Raw genomic sequence first — 20497 nt, forward strand, 5'->3', positions numbered from 1 at the left:
ACCCCTATGAACCCCTTCTAGGCCAGCTTCACTCCCAAACCACGCGGAACGCTTCACAACCAACTTTAAAACAAAGTTCAAAAACCCCAGTAAAACACACAAAAATCTCGTAAAGCCCCAAAATGCTGGGAATTGATCCCAAATTCCTTTATTGGCCTCAGGAGTTGGCGTTGGGACCCTTCTTCTTGCCGAAGGTGGGCACGACATTGACGAAGCGCCGGTTGTACTGCATGCGCCGCTTGGCCCGCCCTGTCTTCTTCTTCTTCTTCTCCTGCTTGGCCACCTGGTTAAATACGGGGGGGTCAGGGGGGTCCCCAAACCCCTGGCGGGATCCCCAAACCCCCTCAAGCCGGGGGGAGCCCCCTCAGCGCTCACCTTGGGGGTCTGGCCCCTCACTTTGCCGGCGCGGGCGAGCGAGCCGTGCACCTTACCTGGGGGAAGGAAGAAAATGGGGGTGTTGGGGGGGGTCGTTTTGTTAATTAACACCCCGGTAATTAGCGGCCCCCCCCGGAATTACCTCCCAGCAGGCGCGTGGAGAGGTCCAGGGTGGTGAATTCGGGGAGGGGGCTCTGCCCCAGCACGGCCTCATCGTCCAGGGGGGTCCCGGCGTGCAGCAGCAGCTGCTCCTCGGCGGGGATCCCCGAAAGCTCGGCCACCCTCTCCTGGGGAGGGGGGCAGAGAGAGGGGGTCAGCACCCCAAAATCAGGGTGGGATTGGGGAATGGGACAGCCCGAATTTGGGGGCTCACCTTGATCTGGGCGAGGGTCTCGGAGCCGGAGAGCTCGAGGGTGAGGAGGGTCTGGCCGCGGATGAAGAGCTGCATGGTGGCGGCTGGGGAGGGGGGGATTAGGCGGTGAGGGGGGTCCCCAAAACCCAAAAATGGGGGGGAACCCCCTGGGAATGGGGGCAGATCAGGGGAAGGGAGGGAGCTGAGGGAGGAGTGGTTTGGGGGTGATTCGAGGGTTATTTTTTGGGAGGTGAGTGGTGGCTTTTGGGGGTGACAGGAGTAGATATTGGGGGCTGTGGCAGTTTTGAGGTGTTTCTGGGGGGCTGTGGCTGTTTTGGATGGGATTGTGGCAGTTTTGGGGTGTTTCTGGGGGATTATGGCTGTTTTGGGGTGTGTTCTGGGGTACTTCTGGCTGGTTTGGGTGGGATCATGGCAGTTTTGGGTGTTTCTGGCTATTTTGGGTTGTTTCTGGGGGGCTGTGGCAGTTCTGGGGTGTTTCTGGGGGACTATGGCTGTTTTGGGGTGTGTTCTGGGGTACTTCTGGCTGGTTTGGGTGGGATCATGGCAGTTTTGGGGTGTTTCTGGGGGGCTGTGGCAGTTTTGGGGTGTTTTTGGCAGTTTTGGGGTGTGTCCTGGGGTGTTTCTGGTTCTTTTGGGTGGAATCCTGTCACTTTTGGGAGCGTTTTCCAGTACTTCTCCCACCCCCCGGACTTTGTCACCTGGCCGGGGGCCATGGGGACAAAGGGCCGTGCCGGGGGTGGGGACACACTGGGGGTCACCGGCAGCACCCTTGGGTGCCCCCCACCCTCAGAGCTGCCCCCCAACGACCCCTCAAGGCCTCGAGGGCCCGCCCTTCACCCCCAAACCTTTGCAGCCCCCTCAGAACCCCCCCAAACCCCCTCCAGAGCCTTCCCAGCTGCTCCTGCAGCCCCCCCAAATCCCCAATAACCCTCCAGACCCCCCCACACCTGAATCCCCCTCAGAGCTCCCCAAACACCTCCCCAGACCCCCAAACACCCCCCAATCCCACAAAAGATGCCCCCAAACTCCTCCAGAAAGCCTCTCCACCACAAACCCCCTCAGGATCCTTCCCTGAACCCCTCCCGCCCCCAGCAACGCCCCCGTGAGCCCCTCCAGAACCTCCACAACGCTGCCCCCCACCTCAAACCCCCTCAGAGCCGCCACAAGCCCTCCCCGGAGCCCCCAGAGCCCTGAGATCCCCCCGAATTCCCGGCCCGGAGCCCCCAGAGCCCTGAGATCCCCCCCAGAGCCCTGAGATCCCCCCCAGAGCCCTGAGATCCCCCCGAATTCCCGGCCCGGAGCCCCCAGAGCCCTGAGATCCCCCCGAATTCCCGGCCCGGAGCCCCCAGAGCCCTGAGATCCCCCCCAGAGCCCTGAGATCCCCCCCAGAGCCCTGAGATCCCCCCGAATTCCCGGCCCGGAGCCCCCAGAGCCCTGAGATCCCCCCCAGTTCCCGCCCGGCGCCCCCGGCCCGGCCCCACCTCAGCGGCTCCCTCAGGGCAGCGAGCGCGTGCGCGGGGAGCGCGCTGACGTCACGTGCGCGCGCTGACGTCACGTACGTGCGCGCTGACGTCACGCGGCGGGAAGGCGGAGGGGAAGAAGGAGGAGCCAAGATGGCGGCGCTGGCGGCGCTGGGCCGGAGGCTGCGGGCGCTGGGCCGGGGGCTCAGGGGGGTGCAGGTACCCTGGGGCGGGGGTTTGGGGTGGGAGGGGTTCGCTGGGGAGGTGTGAGGGGGGAATTGGAGTGCGGGGTTTGAGGGGTGAAGGGGGATTGGAGCCTGAGGGGAAACTGGGGAGGGAGGCAGGGTTTGGGGAAAGAAACTGAGGGGGGGAATGCAGAGGGGAGATTTGGGGGGTTCCTAAAAAGGGAGAGGGGAACTGGGGGTTTCGAGGTGGAGAAATGGGGGAGGGCGATTTGGGGGTCTCAGGGATTTTCGGGGGAGGTCTCTCAGGGATTTTTGGGGGGTCTCTCAGGGATTTTTGGGGGTCCCTCAGGGATTTTTGGGGGTCTCTCAGGGATTTTGGGGGGTCTCTCAGGGATTTTTCGGGGAGGTCTCTCAGGGATTTTGGGGGGTCTCTCAGGGATTTTGGGGGTCTTTCAGGGATTTTTGGGGGGTCTCTCAGGGATTTTTGGGGGGTCTCTCAGGGATTTTTGGGGGAGGTCTCTCAGGGATTTTTGGGGGGGTCTCTCAGGGATTTTTGGGGGTCTTTCAGGGATTTTTGGGGGAGGTCTCAGGGATTTTTGGGGGTCTCTCAGGGATTTTTCGGGGAGGTCTCTCAGGGATTTTTGGGGGGGTCTCTCAGGGATTTTTGGGGGGTCTCTCAGGGATTTTTGGGTCCCACAGACCCCGGCCAGGCCCCCCAGCTATCAGGAGTCCACGGCTGAATTTGGGTTCGTGGAGCGGCTGCTGCCCCCCAGCCGCGTCCCTGAGCCCCCCCCGCACCCCAAATACCCGACCCCGTCCGGCTGGAGCCCCCCCGCAGGTCGGTAATTACCCGGGCTCATTAGCTGGGGGTAATTAGCGCTGGGGGTAATTAGAGGGGGTGATTTACCCCGAAGCAAGAGTCACCGGGGTTCTTTATCAGTTAATTTATCCTGGGGGAGCTTCATGACTTTGTGGGAGGTGTTTAATTACCTTGGGGGGCTTAATTACCTTGGGAGCTTGTTAATTACCCCCGTGTGGTGTTAATTACCCTGGGGTTAATTACCCAAAACACTCTCTTCAAGAGGGAATCATCTCAGCCCAAAGAGCAAAGAAGATTTATTTACCCCAAAGTGAATTGGGCCGGGGTGGGTTGCATTTCTTTGGGGGGGGGGGGGGGGGGGGGTGTTAATTACCCCCAGACAGTGTTAATTATTCCTTGGTGGGTATTAATCACCCCAGGGAGGGCTCCAAAATATTTCCTTGAAGGAGAAATTAGTGAATACCAAACTACGCAGAGAAGTGAATTTAGGCGTGGTGGCTGTTAATTCACTTGGAGGGGTGTTAATTACCCCCAGATGCTGTTAATTACTCTAGGGGGATGTTAATTACCCCTTGTCGAGTGTTAATTACCCCTTGGTGAGTATTAATTACCCCGGGGAGGGCTCCAAAATACTTCCTTGAAGGAGAAATTAGTGAATACCAAACTGTGCAGTGAAGCGAATTTAGGCGCAGTGAAATGAATTTAGGCGGGGTGGCTGTTAATTACCCCCGGGGGATGTTAATTACCCCCGGGGGTGTTAATTGCTGCAGGGCCCCCCCCAGAGCTGCCCTATTTCGTGCGGCGCTCGCGCCTGCACAACCTGCCCGTGTACGAGGGGCAGCGGCAGGGCCGGCGCCTGACGGAGCTGCGCCACATCCACGGCGACATCTGGGTGAGTCGGGGGAGGTTTTGGGGGTCCCCGGGGGTCCTGGGGGGCTCCCCCTGACCCCCGCGACGCCCCCCAGGCGCTGCAGCGGGACCTGAGCGCGTTCCTGGGCTCCCTGGGGGTCCCCGAGGTGCCGGCGCAGGTGAACGAGGTGACGGCGACGCTGCGGCTCCGCGGGCACTGGGGGCCGCAGGTGCGGCAGTGGCTGCTCCAGACGGGCTTCTAGAGACCCCAAAATCTGCCCGGGGGACCCCAAAACTGCTGCAGGACTCCAAAATCTGCCCAGGGGATCCCAAAGCCTGCCCGGGATCTGCTGGGATTCGGCTGGAGCATCCCGAAATGGAGCCTGGGCAGCGCAACAGCTCCTGGGGGCACCTTCAGATCCACCTGGAGCACCCCAAAATCAGCTTGGGGCACCTCCAGATCCACCTTGGCACCCTAAGATCTGTTTGGGGCATCCCCAGATCCACCTGGAGCACCCCAAAATCAGTTTGGGGCACCTCCAGATCCACCTAGAGCAGCCCAAAATCTCTTGGGAGCAGCTCAAAATTCACAGGGAGCCTTGGAATCCACCTGGGCACCTCCAAATTCACCTGGAGCACCCCAAAATCTGCCTGAAGCTGCTGGGGACAGCCACAAATCCCTCTGGAGCACCCCAAAACCTGCTGGGGGTACCTCAAAATCCACACTGGGGTTCCAAAATCCACCTGGGCCACCCCAAAACCCACAGAGAGGATCTCAAAATCCACCTTGGGGTAGCCCAAAATCTGCTGGAAGCTGCCCCAAAACAGAATAAAGGCCTCATAAATGAGGGTAACTCCTCACAGCCTCTTTATTTACAATGCCCACCCCCCAAATTTTGGGGAGGGGTCCCCCAGTCTGTGCAGGGGCGTGGGGAGTGGCTGCAGCACCAGGGGCTCTGGTGGCCACCGGGGCTGGAGCTGTGCTGGGGAGGGATAAAAGGGGAGGGGGATCAGCCTGGGGACCCCCCTGGAGACCCCAAAATCCCCCCCCAAAAACCCCACCTGGTACCAGTACTTGTAGGAAGGGTTGGGGTCACCTCCTGAAAAGTTGAGGGGTCCCAGGAGCCCCAAGGGGTCGTCGGGTTTTCTGAGCTGGGGGGGAAATGGGGAAAATTTGGCAGAAATGTGGGGGAAAAGGGGAAAAAATGGGAAAATGAGGGAAAATGCGGAGGGAGCTGAGATAAGAGCAGGGGCCAATTTTGGGATTGATTTTGGGGCTGATTTGGGGCTGACTGGTGCCAATTTTGGTGCTGATTTGAGGCCAATTTTGGGCTGGTTTCGGGCTGCTTTGGGCCTGATTTTGGACTGGTTTGGGTCCAATTTTGGGACCGATTTGGGGCCGATTTCAGGGTCCCGCGGGGAGCCCCCAGCCCCATTTCAGGGTCCCCTCAGAGCCCCCAAATCCCCCCCAGACCTCTCCAAGCCCCCTCAGATCTCGCCCAGCCCAGCCCCTCCCTCACCCCAAATCCCCTCAAACGCCCCAAATTCCCTCAAATCCTCCCCAAATCCCCAAATGGCCGGCGGGAGGAGCCGAGCTTTACTGCAACCTTTATTGTATTTACACCGGAGCTGGTAAAAATTTGTACATTATTTACAAATTAAATAATTCCGCCACCGCTTTGGGGGGAAAAGGAGAGATTTTGGGGTCCAGCACCCCCCGGAACCATCCCTCCCCCTCCCCGTGGCTTCACCCCGAAACGAGGCGATTTTTTAAGGAATCCACCCAAAAAAACCCTCAAACAGACCCAAAAGAAATGATGATTTTGGCTCAAAATGGGGAAAAAAACAGCATGGAAGGGTTCAAAATCAACTCCCCAAAGCGGCGCCGTTTCGTTATTGCCAAATTCCTCACAAGCCACTCAAACTGGGGCCAAAAGTGCCCAAAAAATTAAAGGAAGAAAGGAAAAGAATCCGCCTCAAACCCGAAAATCCCAATTTGGCTCCTTTTTGCCCCAAGTCTCCCCCCCAGCCCGTTTTGGTGCAAAAGCGCCGTTTTCCATCGATTCCGGCCGCGGGGTTGTGGATTTTTGGTTTTTCCCTGAGAATTTGGGGTTCCAGAGGCACTGGGGGCGCGGCCGGCCCGGAATCGCGGCGGGATTTGGGCCAAAAGCGCCCGGAATTGGGCAAAAGTCAGCGAGAAACTGCAACCCCGGCCGTGGCCAACCAGTCCAAACCAGTTTGGGACTGGGGGGGTGTGGGGCGAGGGGTTAATACTGTTAATGGGGGGGCAGAATTCCCAAAATTCCAGGGGGAACCCAGAAATTCCATGGGGGGGACCCAAAATTCCCAAATTCCTGGGAAAATCCCGAAATTCCCATGGGCAGGACCCAAACCCGGGGGGGGGGGGGGGGCCTAAAATTCCATCTGGGGACCCCCGAAATCCCAAGGAATGTCCCCAAAATCCTCAGGATAGCCCCACCATTCCCATGGGAGGGGACCCCAAAATCCCAGGGGGGTCCCGAATTCCCCGGGCCGGGTGAGGTCAGAGGTCAAAGCCCCCCCAGCGTGGGTTTGGGGAGGGGGGGACACCCTGAAACCCCCAGGGAACAACGGGGACCCGACCCTGGCTCAGGGGAGAGGGAGAATTGGGGGAAAACGGGGAGAAATCGGGAAAAAATGGGGAAAATGCAGGGAAATAGGGAAAAAATTGGAAAAATGGGGAGAAACTGGGAAAAAATAGGGGGAAATTGAGAAGAAGTGCGGGAAAATTGGGAAAAAATGGGGGAAAAGAGAGGGAAAAGGGGTCAGGGGCTGGGGAAATGGGGCTGGGGTCACCAAGGGGACTGGGATTCGCTTCCAGCCGGGAATTTCCATGGAAAATGGGGAGGGGGGAGGTCTTGGAGGTGAGGGAGGGTCCTGGGGAGGATCTCATGTTGGTCTGGGGGGTCCTGGGGGGTTCCCGGGGGGATTTCAGGTCGGTCTGGGGGGTCCCAGTCAGGGTGGGGGGTCCTGGTCAGTTTGGGGGGGTCCCGGTCAGTGGGGGAGGTCCCGGTCAGTCTGGGGGGGGGTCCTGGTCAGTTTGGGGGGGTCCCGGTCAGTGGGGGGGGTCCCGGTCAGTTTGGGGGGGTCCCGGTCAGTGGGGGGGGTCCCGGTCAGTTTGGGGGGGTCCCGGTCAGTTTTGGGGGGTCCCGGTCAGTTTGGGGGGGTCCCGGTCAGTGGGGGGGGTCCCGGTCAGTTTGGGGGGGTCCCGGTCAGTTTTGGGGGGTCCCGGTCAGTGGGGGGGTCCCGGTCAGTTTGGGGGGGGTCCCGGTCAGTGGGGGGGGTCCCGGTCAGTTTGGGGGGGTCCCGGTCAGTTTTGGGGGGTCCCGGTCAGTGGGGGGGGGTCCCAGTCGGTTTGGGGGGGTCCCGGTCAGTTTGGGGGGGGTCCCGGTCAGTGGGGGGGGGTCCCCAGCCTCTGCAGCCGCCGCCGCCGCAGCTCGGCCGTGTCGGGGCCCTCGGGGGGCTCGGGGCCCTCCCGGGGCTCGGAGCCTTCGGCCGCGTCCTCCTCATCCTCGGCGGGGGCCGGCTCTGCGGGAGAGCAGGGCAGAACCGGTTTGTACCAGTTTAACCCAGTGCAGAACCAGTTTAACCCAGTTCAGCACAGTTCAGCCCAGTTCAGCACCAGTTTAACCCATTTAAGCCCAATTTAGCCTAGTTCATCACCAGTTCAGCCTGGTTCAGCACCAGTTCAGCCCAGTTCAGCACCAGTTTAACCCAGTCCAGCCCAGTTCAGCCCGGTCCAGCCCAGTTCAGCCCGGTCCAGCCCGCTTTTGGGGCTCCTCACACACCGGCAGCTCCGGCGGCTCCCGAGGGTCCCGGCGCCGGGGGCTCCTCCGGGGGGGCCTCGCGGTCGGGGGGCGGCCGGGGGGCGGCTCGGGGGGTCCTGGGGGGATCCCAGAGTGACCCCAGAGTTATCCCAAATTCCCGGAGTGGGGAAGCGGGGGGTGGTCAGCACTGAGCCCTCCCAGTGCCCCCCAGTCCCTCCCAGTGCCTCCCAGTCCTTCCCAGTACCCGTGGGAGGCCAGCACCCCCAGGTACTGGTTGATCTGTCCCCCCCGGTCCATTCCCAGTCCCTCCCAGTCCATCCCAGTCTATTCCCAGTCCCCCCAGTCCCATCCCAGTTCCTCCCAGTCCATCCCAGTCTATTCCCAGTCCCATCCCAGTCCCCCCCAGTCCACCCCAGTCCCCCCCAGTCCCATCCCAGTCCCCCCCAGTCCATCCCAGTCCCCCCCGGTCCATTCCCAGTCCCCCCCGGTCCATTCCCAGTCCCTCCCAGTCCCATCCCAGTCCCCCCCAGTCCATCCCAGTCCCCCCCGGTCCATTCCCAGTCCCCCCTGGTCCATTCCCAGTCCCTCCCAGTCCCATCCCAGTCCCCCCCAGTCCCCCCCAGCCCATCCCAGTACCCGTGGGAGGCCAGCACGCCCAGGTACTGGTTGATCTGCAGCATGGCAGCGTCCAGCAGCGTGTGGATGTTGTGCAGGCACTGCAGCCGCGCCTCCAGGTGCTGCCGCTCGTGGCCCTCCATGGCGCGCAGCTCCTCCTCCGTCAGCCCCGCGAAGCCGGCCGGCGGCACCGGCATGGGCGGCACGCCTGCGGGAGAGCCGTGCACCCCGGGATCCCTGAACCCCCAATTCCCAAATCCCCAAATCCCCCAATTCCCCAAATCCCCCAATTCCCAAATCCCCAAATACCTGAATTCCCAAATCCCCAAATCCCCGGCATAGGCGGCATGCCTGCGGGAGAGCGGTGCACCCCAGGATCCCTGAACCCCCAATTCCCAAATCCCCAAATCCCCGAATTCCCAAATCCCCAAATTCCCAAATCCCCGAATTCCCAAATCCCCAAATTCCCAAATCCCCAAATCCCCAATCCCTGGCATGGGCGGCACCCCTGCAGGGAGGGGCGGGGATGCATCCTGGGATCCCCAAATATCCAAATTCCCCAATCCCCAATTCCCAAATCCCCAATCCCTAATTCCCAATTCCCAAATCCCCAATCCCAATCCTACCGAAGAGGGGTGGCCACGGCATCCCCACCCAGGGCGGCGGCAGCGGCAGCCCCGGCACGGCCCCGGCACCGCCCGGCTCCGGCCCGGCAGCGCCGGCACCGGCACCGGGACGGGCACCTGGGGGCACAGAGGGGTCAGGGGGAGAAGGGTTTGGGGTGGGACAGGGGGTTTTTGGGGTGGGAAAGGGGCGGAGTTGGGTACGGGGAGGTTTAGGGTGGAAAAAGGGAGCGGGAATGGATTTGGGGAGGATTTGGGTTCGGGAGGTATTTGGTGGGAAAAGTGAGGGGAGTGGGGTTTGTGGGATTTGGGTTTGGGGGATTTGGGGTGGGACAAGGGGCAGGGGATAGGATTTGGGGTGGGATTTTGGGTGGGATTTGGGGCAGGATGGGATTCAGGATGGGATTCAGGGCACGATGGGATTCAGGGTGGGACAAGGGGCAGGAGATGGGATTCGGGGTGGGATTCAGGGTGGGATTTGGGGCAGGATGGGATTCGGGGCGGGATTTGGGGTGGGATTCGGGGTGGGATTTGGGGCAGGATGGGATTCAGGGTGGGATTCGGGGTGGGATTCGGGGTGGGATTCAGGGTGGGATTCAGGGCACGATGGGATTCGGGGTGGGATTCGGGGCAGGATGGGGTTCAGGGTGGGATTCGGGGTGGGATTCAGGGTGGGATTCAGGGTGGGATTCCGGGTGGGATTCGGGGTGGGATTCGGGGTGGGACTCACCGGGAGCGGCGCCGGCGGCCGCGGCTGTGCCGTCAGTGCCGGCCGGGGCCTGGACGCCGCCGGGGCCGGGCGGGAAGGGCCCCACAGGCGGCCAGAACGGGAACATTCCCGGCGGGAAGGGAGGCAGCATCCCCTGGGGAACTGCGGGGACAGGGCAGCGCTGCGGCCACGACTCCAGCCCCTCCTGCCCGACCCCGAAGGCAACGGGGGCGGCACAGCGGGAACGTCCCGGGCTGGGGTGTCACTGTTGGGGTGTCACTGTCATGGTGTCACTATCGGGGTGTCCCGGGCTGGGGTGTCACTGTCAGGGTGTCACTATCGGGGTGTCCCTGTTGGGGTGTTACTGTCGGGGTGTCACTGTCAGGGGCTGCCCACAGGGCCTCTCCCTCCTTTTGTCCCCACAGCAATGGTCACTCACAGCTGGGTGTCCCTGTCCCCCCTCTGTCCCGTGCTCACTCACACCTGGGTGTCCCTGTGGTCACCCACACCGGGGTGTCCCTGTGGTCACTCACAGGTGGGTGTCCCTGTGGTCACCCACACCTGGGTGTCCCGTGGTCACTCACAGGTGGGTGTCCCGTGGTCACCCACACCTGGGTGTCCCGTGGTCACTCACAGCTGGGTGTCCCGTGGTCACTCACAGGTGGGTGTCCCGTGGTCACTCACACCTGGGTGTCCCTGTGGTCACCCACAGCTGGGTGTCCCGTGGTCACTCACAGCTGGGTGTCCTGTGGTCACCCACACCGGGGTGTCCCGTCCCTCCTCCGTCCCGTGCTCACTCACAGTTGTTGGGCTGCGCCGCCGGTGCCGGTGCCGGCGGCTCCGGGGGTGGCTGCGGCGGCAGCGAGGCGCGGAGCACGTCCATGCGGCACGTGGGGCACGTCTGCTGCCGCTGGAACCAGGAGCGCAGGCAGCTGCGGGGTTCGTTAGCGCCCTCGTTAATTAACGCAGTAGTGCCACCCCCGCTGGTTTAATTAACCCCTAAATTAACTCCCCTCCTGTCAGCTGTTGGCCCCCGAGACCCCTCCGTGTCCCTCTGACCCCCCACAAAAGAATTCAACCCTTTTCCCGCTAATGAACCCCTAATTAATTAATCACGAATTAACTAATGACCTCATTAACCTGCACTGTGATGCCGGGGATTGGGATTGGGATGGAATCAGGATTGGGATCAGGATTGGGATCGGGATCAGGACTGGGATGGGGATGGGATTGGGACAGAATCAAGATTGGGATCGGGACTGGGATCAAGATTGGATTGGGATGGGATTGGGATCAGGATCGGGATCAGGACTGGGACTGGGATGGAATCGGGATTGGGATCAGGATCAGGGTTGAGATCAGGATCAGGACTGGGGGGATAGTGATGGGATTGGGATCAGGATTGGATTGGGATGGGATTGGGATCAGGACTGGGATAGGGATGTAATCAGGACTGGGATCAGGACTGGGACTGGGTTGGAATCGGGATTGGGATCAGGATCAGGATTGAGATCAGGATCAGGATTGGGGGGACAGTGATGGGATTTGGATCAGGATTGGATTGGGATGGAATCAGGATTGGGATTGGGATTGGATTGCCGTTGCAGGCTGGCAGACCTGCAGTGGTGACACCCCCCAAAACCACCCCCAAAACCACCCCCAAACCACTCCCAAAATGCCCGAATTCCCGGAATCCCCGGGCAGCAGACCTGGTGTGGAAGATGTGGTTGCAGGGCAGGCGCTTGGCGCCCGTCACCATCTCCTCACGGCAGATGATGCAGACGTTGTCCACGGCCTGCAGCTCCTCGGCCGTGGCGTCGGGATAGCTGTGGGGAAAACATCCCCCAGCTGCCCCAAAAACCCACAGCTGCCCCAAAAACCCCACAGCTGCCCCAAAAACCTCACAGCTGCCCCAAAAACCCCACAGCTGGCCCCAAAAACCCCACAGCTGCCCCAAAAACCCACAGCTGCCCCAAAAACCCCACAGGTGCCCCAAAAACCTCACAGCTGACCTAAAAACCTCACAGCTGCCCCAAAAACCCACAGCTGCCCCAAAAACCCCACAGGTGCCCCAAAAACCCACAGCTGCCCCAAAAACCCCACAGGTGCCCCAAAAACCTCACAGCTGCCCCAAAAACCCCACAGCTGCCCCAAAAACCCCACAGCTGGCCCCAAAAACCCCACAGCTGCCCCAAAAACCCCACAGCTGGCCCCAAAAACCCCACAGCTGCCCCAAAAACCCCACAGGTGCCCCAAAAACCTCACAGCTGCCCCAAAAACCTCACAGCTGCCCCAAAAACCCCACAGCTGGTCCCACCCCACAGCTGGGGGCAATTTAGGGGGAAAAGGGACTTTGGAATTTGGGATTTTGGGGTTTTTGTGGTGGCTGGATGCAGGGTTTTCCCGGGATTTGTGGTTTCGGGGTGGATGGGTGCAGGGTTTTCCCGGGATTTGTGGTTTCTGAGTGGATGTAGGGTTTTCCCAGGATTTGAGGTTTCTGGGGTGGATGTAGGGATTTTCCTGGGATTTGGGGTTTCTGGGGCACTCACAGCGTGTTCATGTTGCGGATGGCCCGGCGGGACATGATGGCGTCGGTGACGGCCTTCTTGAACTGCCTGGAGCAGAGCGGGATTGGGATCGGGATTGAAACGGGAGTGGGGTGAGATCAGGATAGGATCAGCATGGGATCAGGATTGGGATTGGGATAGGATCAGGACTGGGATGGGATTGGGATCAGGATGGGATCAGGATTGGGGCTGAGATGGGATCAGGATTGGGATCAGGATTGTAATTGGGATGGGATCAAGACTGGGATTGGGATGGAATCAGAATGGGATCAGGATCAGGACTGGGATCGTGATCAGGATCAGGACAGGGTCATGATCGGGATGGGGATCAGGACCAGGATCAGGATCGGGACCAGGACCAGGATGGGGATCCAGATGGGATCAGGACAGGATCAGGCCGGGAGCAGGCCCGGGATCACACCAGGACGCCCCCGGGGCCGCGGGGCCTCACCTCATGGCCAGGTACATGGGGCGGATGGCGAAGAGCGGGAAGGTGTGCACCTTGATCATGATGGTCATGAAGGCCATGTAGAGCAGCACCTTGATCAGCCCTGGGGAGAGCACAGCGGGACACGCTGGGACCGCCCGCGGCGGGCTGGGGCCCCACGGCCACCCGGGCCCGTGGGACACCTGAGGTGACCAGCTGAGCAACCAAAGCCAGCTGAGCACCAATGCCACCGTGTCCAAGCCTCCATTAATGACCCAAACCCAGCTGAGCGCCAAAACTTTGAGTCACCACTGACCAACCAAGCACCAAAACTTTGAGTCTTCACTGACCCACCAAGGCCAGCCAAACACCACCAACATTTTGAGTTTTGGTTGACCACCAAGACCACTTAACACCGGGACTTTGAGTTTTTGTTGACCAATGAAGAGCAGTTGAGCCTCACCAAGACTCTGGATCTTCATTGACCAACCAAGACCAGCCAAGCACCACCAACATGAAAAGTTTTGGCTGACCACCAGGACCAGTAGAACACCAACGCTTTGGATCATCGCTAATGAACAAAAACCCTAATGAACCTTCCAACCCTTCTCGGAAACCGAGACTTCCAGTCTTTGTTGACCAACCAAGCTGAACGCCAAGGCGCCAACTCTTCGTTGACCGATGAAGACCAACCGAGCACCACCAAGACTTTGACTCTTCGCTGACCAACCAAACCCACCCCAACTCCCCCAACACTTCATCTCTTCGTTAACCAACGCCTAATTGAGCCCCCCCACCCGCGAGCGGCCGCGGTACCGGTGAAGAGCTCGGTGTAGAGCATGAACACGGCCTTGTTGTCCCAGGGGTTCTCGTTCTGCAGGTCCACGGAGTGCAGCACGTACTTGATGAAGATGGTCAGCACCATGGTCATCAGGATGGCGTACTGGGGGTGGCACAGGAGCCAGGTGGGACGTCCCGCCCCGGGAGCGGCCCCGGGGACCCCCGGGACCCCCCGCACCCACCTCGAAGCCGAAGACCAGCTGGACGGAGGCGCCACGGGTCAGGATGCTGTGGTAGGCGTGGCTGACAAAGAGGAAGTCCAGGATTCCCAGCAGGAACATCAGGGCTGGGAAAAGAGGCCGGGAGACCCAAAAACTGAACGGGATCCACCCTTGGGAGCAGCTTTTGGGGGGGTTCCTACACCCCCCCGCTAACGAGGAGCTTAATTAACAGGTAATTAATTAGGTATCTCCACTGCCAGCCACACCTTGCAGCCTCCTGCCCACCAACACCCCAAAATTCCTTCCAAAACTGCTTTCTACACCCCTAAATCCTGTTGTTCTGATTTTGGGAAGTGCACCCCTAAATCCCATTTTTATGATTTTTGGGGAGTACATCCCTAAATCCCATTTTTCTGATTTTGGGAAGTACATCCCTAAATCCCATTTTCCCATCCCGTTTTGCCGTGGATCCAGATCCTTGTTTTCCTTCCACGGAGCTCGTTAACCCCCCCCAGGAACCCCCTCATTAACGAGTTGCTGCTGATTAGGGTGTTTCGGGTTATCAGGCCTCAGCACGCTTGGCTGCCCTGGGTTCTTCCCCAAAAATATGCAAATGAGGAGCACTCACAGACGATTCGGAAGTGGAAGAGCCACGAGATGTTGGGGCTCCTCTCCATCTGTGCAGGGGAGGAAAATCCAGTTTTTTCCACAGAAAAATGGGATTAGGGCTCATTTCCAGCTGTTTTGGGGTGGCTTTGGCTGGCTTGGGGTTAGTTTTGGGGTGAATTTGAGATATTTTTGGGGTTGATTGTTGATTGGGTTAGGGTTCATTTCAGGTTGGTTTGGGCTGGTTTTTGGGTTATTTTTGGGTTGGTTTTGGGCTGGTTTAGGCTGATTGATTTGGGGTTATTTTTGGGCTGGTTTCAAGCTGGTTTGGGGTTATTTTTGGGTTGGTTTCAGACTGTTTTAGGGTTAATTTTGGGCTAGTTTCAGGCCGATTTGGGGTTATTTTTGGGCTGGTTTTTGGGTTGATTTCAGGTTATTTTTGGGCTGGTTTCTGGCAAGTTCTGGGTTGATTCTGGCTTATTTTTGGAGTGGTTTAAGGCTGGATTTGGGGTTTTTTGGGGCGTTTTTTGAGCTGTTTTCCCTGCTGCCAACACTCACAAAATCCACACGGTCCTCGGCCAGCCAGTGGAAGCACTTGAGGAAGAGGAGGAGGGTGAAGAGGGCGACGAAGCGCGGGCTGAAGTCGTCCCTGAAGACGGTGAAGGCCAGGCAGGTCTCGGTCACCGCGTACCACGAGCGCTCCAGGAGGTGCTGAGGGACAGATTCAGGGGCAGCCCCCCGGGGTGAACCCCAAAACGGGGCCCAAAAACCCTGGGGGCTCAAAATTCACCCCAAAACGGGGCCCAAAACCCCTGGGGGCTCAAAATTCACCCCAAAATGGGCCCAAAAACCCTGGGGGCTCAAAATTCACCCCAAAACGGGGCCCAAAAACCCTGGGGGCTCAAAATTCACCCCAAAACGGGGCCCAAAAACCCTGGGGGCTCAAAATTCACCCCAAAACGGGGCCAAAAACCCTGGGTGTTTAAAATTCACCCCAAAATGGGCCCAAAAACCCTGGGTGTTTAAAATTCACCCCAAAATGGGCCCAAAAACCCAGAGAGTTCAAAATTCACCCCAGAACGGGGCCCAAAGCCTATGGGGGACCAAAATTTGCACCAAAGATCGTTTGGGGTTCAAAATCCCCACCCAAACTGGCTCAAAATCCTGCTCCAAAATGCATCAATTCTTCCCTAAATCAGCACCAAAGACCCTCTGGGGTGACAAATTCTCCCCTAAAACAGCACCAAAGACCCTCTGGGGTGACAAATACCCCCCTAAAACAGCACCAAGGACCCTCTGGGCTCCAAAACTCCCCCTCCAAAGGCTCACCTCCATCTCGGCCGCGCGCAGCTGCCCGAAGAACACCTTGCCCATGAACTTGCCCAGCAGGAAGACCAGCACGAAGGCCTGGATGTACAACACCTGTAGAGCCAGCAGCCCCCAAAGGGCATTTTGGAGCCAGCCCAGGGGTGTTTGGCACCCCAAACCCGGGGCTGGATGGGCGGAACCAGCCCCGCTGCCGTCCCCATGGGGGAGCCCCTCAGCCCCCAAAAGCAGAAGTGAGGCAGCGTGGGCAGGCCCTGAGCCTGGCCCCGGGGTAATTAGGGGTGATTAACGAGGAACGAAGCACTCACGGCCATGCTGGGGCTGGATTTGGTCAGGTACACCACGGTGGGGTAGAACTGGTGCTTCAGGTAGTAGGCGTGGGCCACCACGGCCGTGGTGAGCGCCAGGCTGCCGGCCATGACCAGCGCCGTGCACAGCATGGCCTCGGCCTGCAACAGCCAAAAAAGGGGGCTTTAACCCCAAAAATAACCCCCAAAACAGCTGTCAGGCTCCTGCCATGACCAGCGCCGTGCACAGCATGGCCTCGGCCTGGAATCCACAAAAAACCAGGGGTTTAACCCCAAAAAGAATGGATTTAACCCCAAAAAAGAATGGATTTAACCCCAAGAATAACCCACATTTAACTCAAAAAATCAGCAGTCAGGCTCCTCCTGTCACACAGAGCATGGCCTCAGCCTGGAACCGCCAGAAACAGGGACTGCACCCCAAAAAGAATGGATGTCAGCCAAAAAAAGAATGGATTTCACCCCAAAAACAATCCACAGAATGAGGGATCGGACTCCTGCTGTCACACAAGGCGCAGCCTCAGCCTGGAAACCCCAAAATCTGGGGCTTAACCCCGAAAATAACTGACATTATTTTATTATTATATAAATAACCCACACATATCCCTCTGTCCCCCTCCCTGTCCCTCTGTCCCCCTCAATGTCCCCCTGTCCCTCTGTCCCCCCCAATGTCCCCAAACCCCCCGGGTCCCCTCACGTCCCTCTGCCCCCCCCCCACATCCGCGTCCCCTCCTCCACAGGGAACCCGCAACTGTCACGGCTCCCTCAGCTTCCCGCGAGTCCACCGGTGCCTCCGGCCGCCCCCGCCGTGCCCTGCCCGCCCCCCGGGACCCGCCGGGACTCACCGGGCCCGACCCCGCCTCAGCCCCGGCCGCTCCCACACCGGAACCGCCGCAGCGCGCGACACCTCACTTCCGCCCGGACCGCACCACGCGCTGCACGGGGGGAGGGGAAGCCCGGGGAGAGGAGGGGCTCACTCCCAGTTTGCTGCCCTCACCTCGCCCCCCAGACCCGCTCCTCCCTGCAGAGATCCCAATGAGCCCCGTCTCCTCCCGCTGCACGGGAGTGTGCGGCCGTGGCTCCCCTAAACACTGAACCGCTGTGCTCACCCCCCCCGCGCGCCCGCGCTTGGTACGCTCCGAGCGGCCCCGCCGCCGGCGCGGGGGTGGGCGGGGACGCGCAGGGTCCCGTGGCTCGCGCTCATTGGCCAGGCGCGGCGGAGCTCGGCCAATCAGAAAAAAACCTCCCCCGCGCGACGCCGCTCGGCCGGCGGCTGTTGCTAAGGGAGGGGCGGCGCGGGCGAGGGCAGCGCCCTCCTGAGCGCCGTGGGTGCGCCCCGCACCAGCCGGACTTGTCGCCTTTCCCCGCTTCTCTCGTTCCGCGCGCCTCACCCGATCCTTTGCGTCTGCATCGCCTTCCGCCATCCCCTTCCCCCTCACAAACCTCCCCCCCGAGCTGCCCCTCCCTTCACACTTCTCCCTCATGGCGCCCAGCCAATCAGCGACGCCTCCTTTGCGCGCCTCATCTCTGATTGGCTGATACCATCATTAAAATGCAGCAGCTCGTGAGAGAGAGGCGTGGCTTAGTCAATCTCTGCCTTCTGATTGGCTGTAGGTGCGGCCTCACGGCCTATAGGATGCGGCTCCCGGAAAGGGGCGGGGCTACGGCCGCTGAGGCGAAGGAAAAAGGCGGGAAGGTGCCGGAGCCCCTGAGGGGATTTTGGCGCTTTTTCCTTTTTGGCAGCAGAAAATCCACTCAGCACCTTCACTCGTACTAAAACATAGCTGAAAGGGAAAGATTAAACTTCAGAGAGTCCTTTAATCCTGCAGTATGGGTGAGGCAGAGAGGTACGAGACCGATTAAAACCTGTGCTTGACCTGAGCTTTAGGGAATTAAGCGCTTGGTCTGGTTTTGGGGGGATTTGGGGATTTTTGGGCATTACAAGGGTTGGGTTTGGGGTCACTTGAAGCTTTAAAGGGGTTGAATGCTAATTCTTGTTCTGGGGGTTTTTGAGCTCCCCTCCAAACCGGGCAAAATCCGCCCCTCACATTCCAGGCCCTCCAAACCTGGCGGTTTTACCTAAAAATTGATTTTCTCGTTGTTTTTCTCTTCCCCAAGAAGACACCATTGGGCAGGCATCCCTTTCCAGGGTCTCTGACAAGGTAAGTCCAACCAAAACCACTTTTTTGTTTTGTTTTCTTTAAGAATTTGCCCGAATTGAGTTGTTTTTTGCCTCAATCAGCTGTTTTTTACCTTTTTTTGCAGGACCTGCTGGCCATGGCACTGATGGCTGCCCACGAGAGGTGCAACCCCCTGCCCTGTCAGTCCTTAATTAGAGCCCTGCCTTAATTAACGCCCTAACACCCTCCCAGCCAAGTGGGGGTCCTAATGATGCCCCTAGTAATTAAGTGGGGGTCCCTAATGAAGCCCCTCTAATGAACCAGGAGATTCTCTGGATATTCTTGCTAATGAAGTCAGTGTCTCTAATTAAGCAAGAAATTCTAATGATGCCTCGATTAATGAAGTAGGGAATCCTAATGACGCCCCACTAATGAAGTGAGAGGTGTTAATGATGCTCCTGCTAATTAAGTGGGGGCTCTAATGATGTTCCTAATAATGAAGTGGGGGCCCTAATGATACTCCCCCCAATCAAGCAGGGCCTTAGTGATGCCCCTGTTAATAAAGCAGGACCCTAATTAACCTCAGAGGTGCTCAAACCTCAGAGTCCTGCTCCCAGACTGCTGTAAATCCCATCACCCAAAATCCCTAAATGCCATTGCCCAAAATCCCTGATTCCCACCCTAAATCCCACCCAAAATCCCTGATTCCCACCCAAAAGCAGCCCTGGGCAGCCTGGGGTAACCCTGAAGGCCCAAACAGGGCCAGGGCAAAAAAATCCTCAAAACTGGGGATTTTACAGCGAGTTTGGACCCAATTTACCTTTAATTTTGTGAGGAATTTGGGCCCTTTTCTGTGTGGAAATTTGCTCTTTTTTGGTTTGACCCCAAATTGAGCCCCTTTTTTCTAATTTTTTAGTTCTAAAATTGGCCCCTTTTTGCTTTTGACATAGAACTGGGCTTTTCTTTTTTAATTTTTGCCCCAGATTTGGCCCTTTTTTGATTTTGTCCCAAAACTGCCCTTTTTTTTTTTTTTTTTTTTTTTTTTTGCTTTTGACCCAAAACTCCCCGGAATTTGGGCTGCTCCACACCTGATTTGGGGAAAAACCTGCTGGAACTGGAGCTGTGCCACACCCTCAATGCCCTTTCTTTGGTTTTTACCCGACCAATTTTGGGTTTTTTTAACCCAACCCCTATTTTTGCTCACAAGTGTCTCTTTCCTGCCATCCCAGCTGGTGGTTTGGGGTGATATCTTCTTAAGTTTTTATTTTTCCATTTCCTTCTTATTTCTCACCCAAACCCTCCAAAATTGCCCAGAATTGCTCCTTTTCTCCCCTCCTACCTCCCCATTTTTGGGGGAGAAACTCATAAAATGAGGGGGGGGGGAAAAACACAGAACATGGGCAACACATATTCAAAAATCCTTAATTTTGATTTTTTTTTCTGTGGGGAAAAAATGGTGAAAAATTAAAAAGGGGGAGCAGCATCTGACTTGGGGGGGGGAGTCTGTGGTGAGTGTGTCACCCGTGTCACACACACCCCACAGACGTCCACCCCCCGTGTCCCACCAGTGTCCATCCCTGCGTGTCCCAGTGTCCATCCCCCCAGTGTCCATCCCTGTCCATCCCCCCAGTGTCCATCCCCCCAGTGTCCATCCCTGTCCATCCCCCCAGTGTCCATCCCTGTCCATCCCCCCAGTGTCCATCCCTGTCCATCCCCCCAGTGTCCATCCCCCCAGTGTCCCACCCTGTCCATCCCCTCCAGTGTCCATCTCTGTCCATCCCTGCGTGTCCCAGTGTCCATCCCTGTCCACCCCTCCTGTGTCCATCCCTGCCCATCCCTCCAGTGTCCATCCCTGCGTGTCCCACCCTGTCCATCCCCTCCAGTGTCCATCTCTGTCCATCCCTGAGTGTCCCAGTGTCCCCCCAGTGTCCATCCTTGTCCACCCCCAGTGTCCATCCCTGTCCACCCCCCCAGTGTCCATCCCTGTCCACCCCCCAGTGTCCATCCCCCCAGTGTCCATCCCTGCAACTCCACACATCCCCCCAGTGTCCATCCCTGCGTGTCCCACCCCCCAGTGTCCATCCCTGCGTGTCCCAGTGTCCATCCCCCCAGTGTCCATCCCTGCCCACCCCCAGTGTCCATCCCTGCGTGTCCCACCCCCCAGTGTCCATCCCTGTCCACCCCCCCAGTGTCCACCCCCCCAGTGTCCATCCCTGCGTGTCCCACCCCCCAGTGTCCATCCCCCTGCCCACCCCCAGTGTCCATCCCTGTCCATCCCCCCAGTGTCCATCCCTGCGTGTCCCAGTGTCCATCCCCCCAGTGTCCATCCC

General features: G+C 58.9%; 3 protein-coding genes and 1 long non-coding RNA gene across 5 annotated transcripts; 2 read left to right on the forward strand and 2 right to left on the reverse strand.

Annotated features, from left to right (window-relative positions):
- Positions 1-110: 110 nt before the first annotated feature.
- LOC144247947 (ubiquitin-like FUBI-ribosomal protein eS30 fusion protein) lies at positions 111-2292 on the reverse strand. The gene is made up of 5 exons (XM_077789699.2): positions 2230-2292; positions 749-831; positions 518-662; positions 376-431; positions 111-283 (listed from the first exon to the last, which is right to left on the reverse strand). The coding sequence occupies exons 2-5, from the start codon at positions 821-823 to the stop codon at positions 158-160; spliced, it is 402 nt and encodes a 133-aa protein (XP_077645825.1). The 5' UTR covers positions 824-831; positions 2230-2292; the 3' UTR covers positions 111-157.
- Positions 2293-2337: 45 nt separating this feature from the next.
- On the forward strand, positions 2338-4911 carry LOC110478837 (large ribosomal subunit protein mL49). The gene is made up of 4 exons (XM_077789700.2): positions 2338-2427; positions 3093-3231; positions 3984-4105; positions 4179-4911. The coding sequence occupies exons 1-4, from the start codon at positions 2362-2364 to the stop codon at positions 4323-4325; spliced, it is 474 nt and encodes a 157-aa protein (XP_077645826.2). The 5' UTR covers positions 2338-2361; the 3' UTR covers positions 4326-4911.
- A 747-nt stretch (positions 4912-5658) lies between these two features.
- LOC110478838 (E3 ubiquitin-protein ligase synoviolin) lies at positions 5659-16982 on the reverse strand. Of its 2 annotated transcripts, none has more exons than XM_085563529.1 (16): positions 16893-16982; positions 16051-16191; positions 15746-15838; positions 14975-15127; positions 14439-14487; positions 13832-13935; positions 13626-13752; positions 12834-12933; positions 12365-12430; positions 11525-11641; positions 10617-10747; positions 9837-9977; positions 9110-9226; positions 8505-8691; positions 7890-7984; positions 5659-7629 (listed from the first exon to the last, which is right to left on the reverse strand). In XM_085563529.1, exons 2-16 carry the CDS (start codon positions 16180-16182, stop codon positions 7493-7495), a joined length of 1749 nt encoding a protein of 582 aa, XP_085419655.1. In that variant the 5' UTR covers positions 16183-16191; positions 16893-16982; the 3' UTR covers positions 5659-7492. The 2 variants fall into 2 exon arrangements, with proteins under 2 accessions (XP_085419655.1, XP_085419656.1); XM_085563530.1 differs by having other exon boundaries at positions 16051-16213; positions 16893-16935.
- A 136-nt stretch (positions 16983-17118) lies between these two features.
- Positions 17119-19805, forward strand: LOC110478863 (uncharacterized). Its single transcript, XR_002466828.3, has 3 exons — positions 17119-17894; positions 18166-18209; positions 18313-19805. It is a non-coding gene; the product is annotated as an uncharacterized LOC110478863 (long non-coding RNA).
- Positions 19806-20497: the final 692 nt, after the last annotated feature.

The sequence above is a fragment of the Lonchura striata genome, chromosome 31 (assembly GCF_050655825.1).
Source record: "Lonchura striata isolate lonStrDom1 chromosome 31, ASM5065582v1, whole genome shotgun sequence".
NCBI classification, from domain to species: domain Eukaryota; kingdom Metazoa; phylum Chordata; class Aves; order Passeriformes; family Estrildidae; genus Lonchura; species Lonchura striata.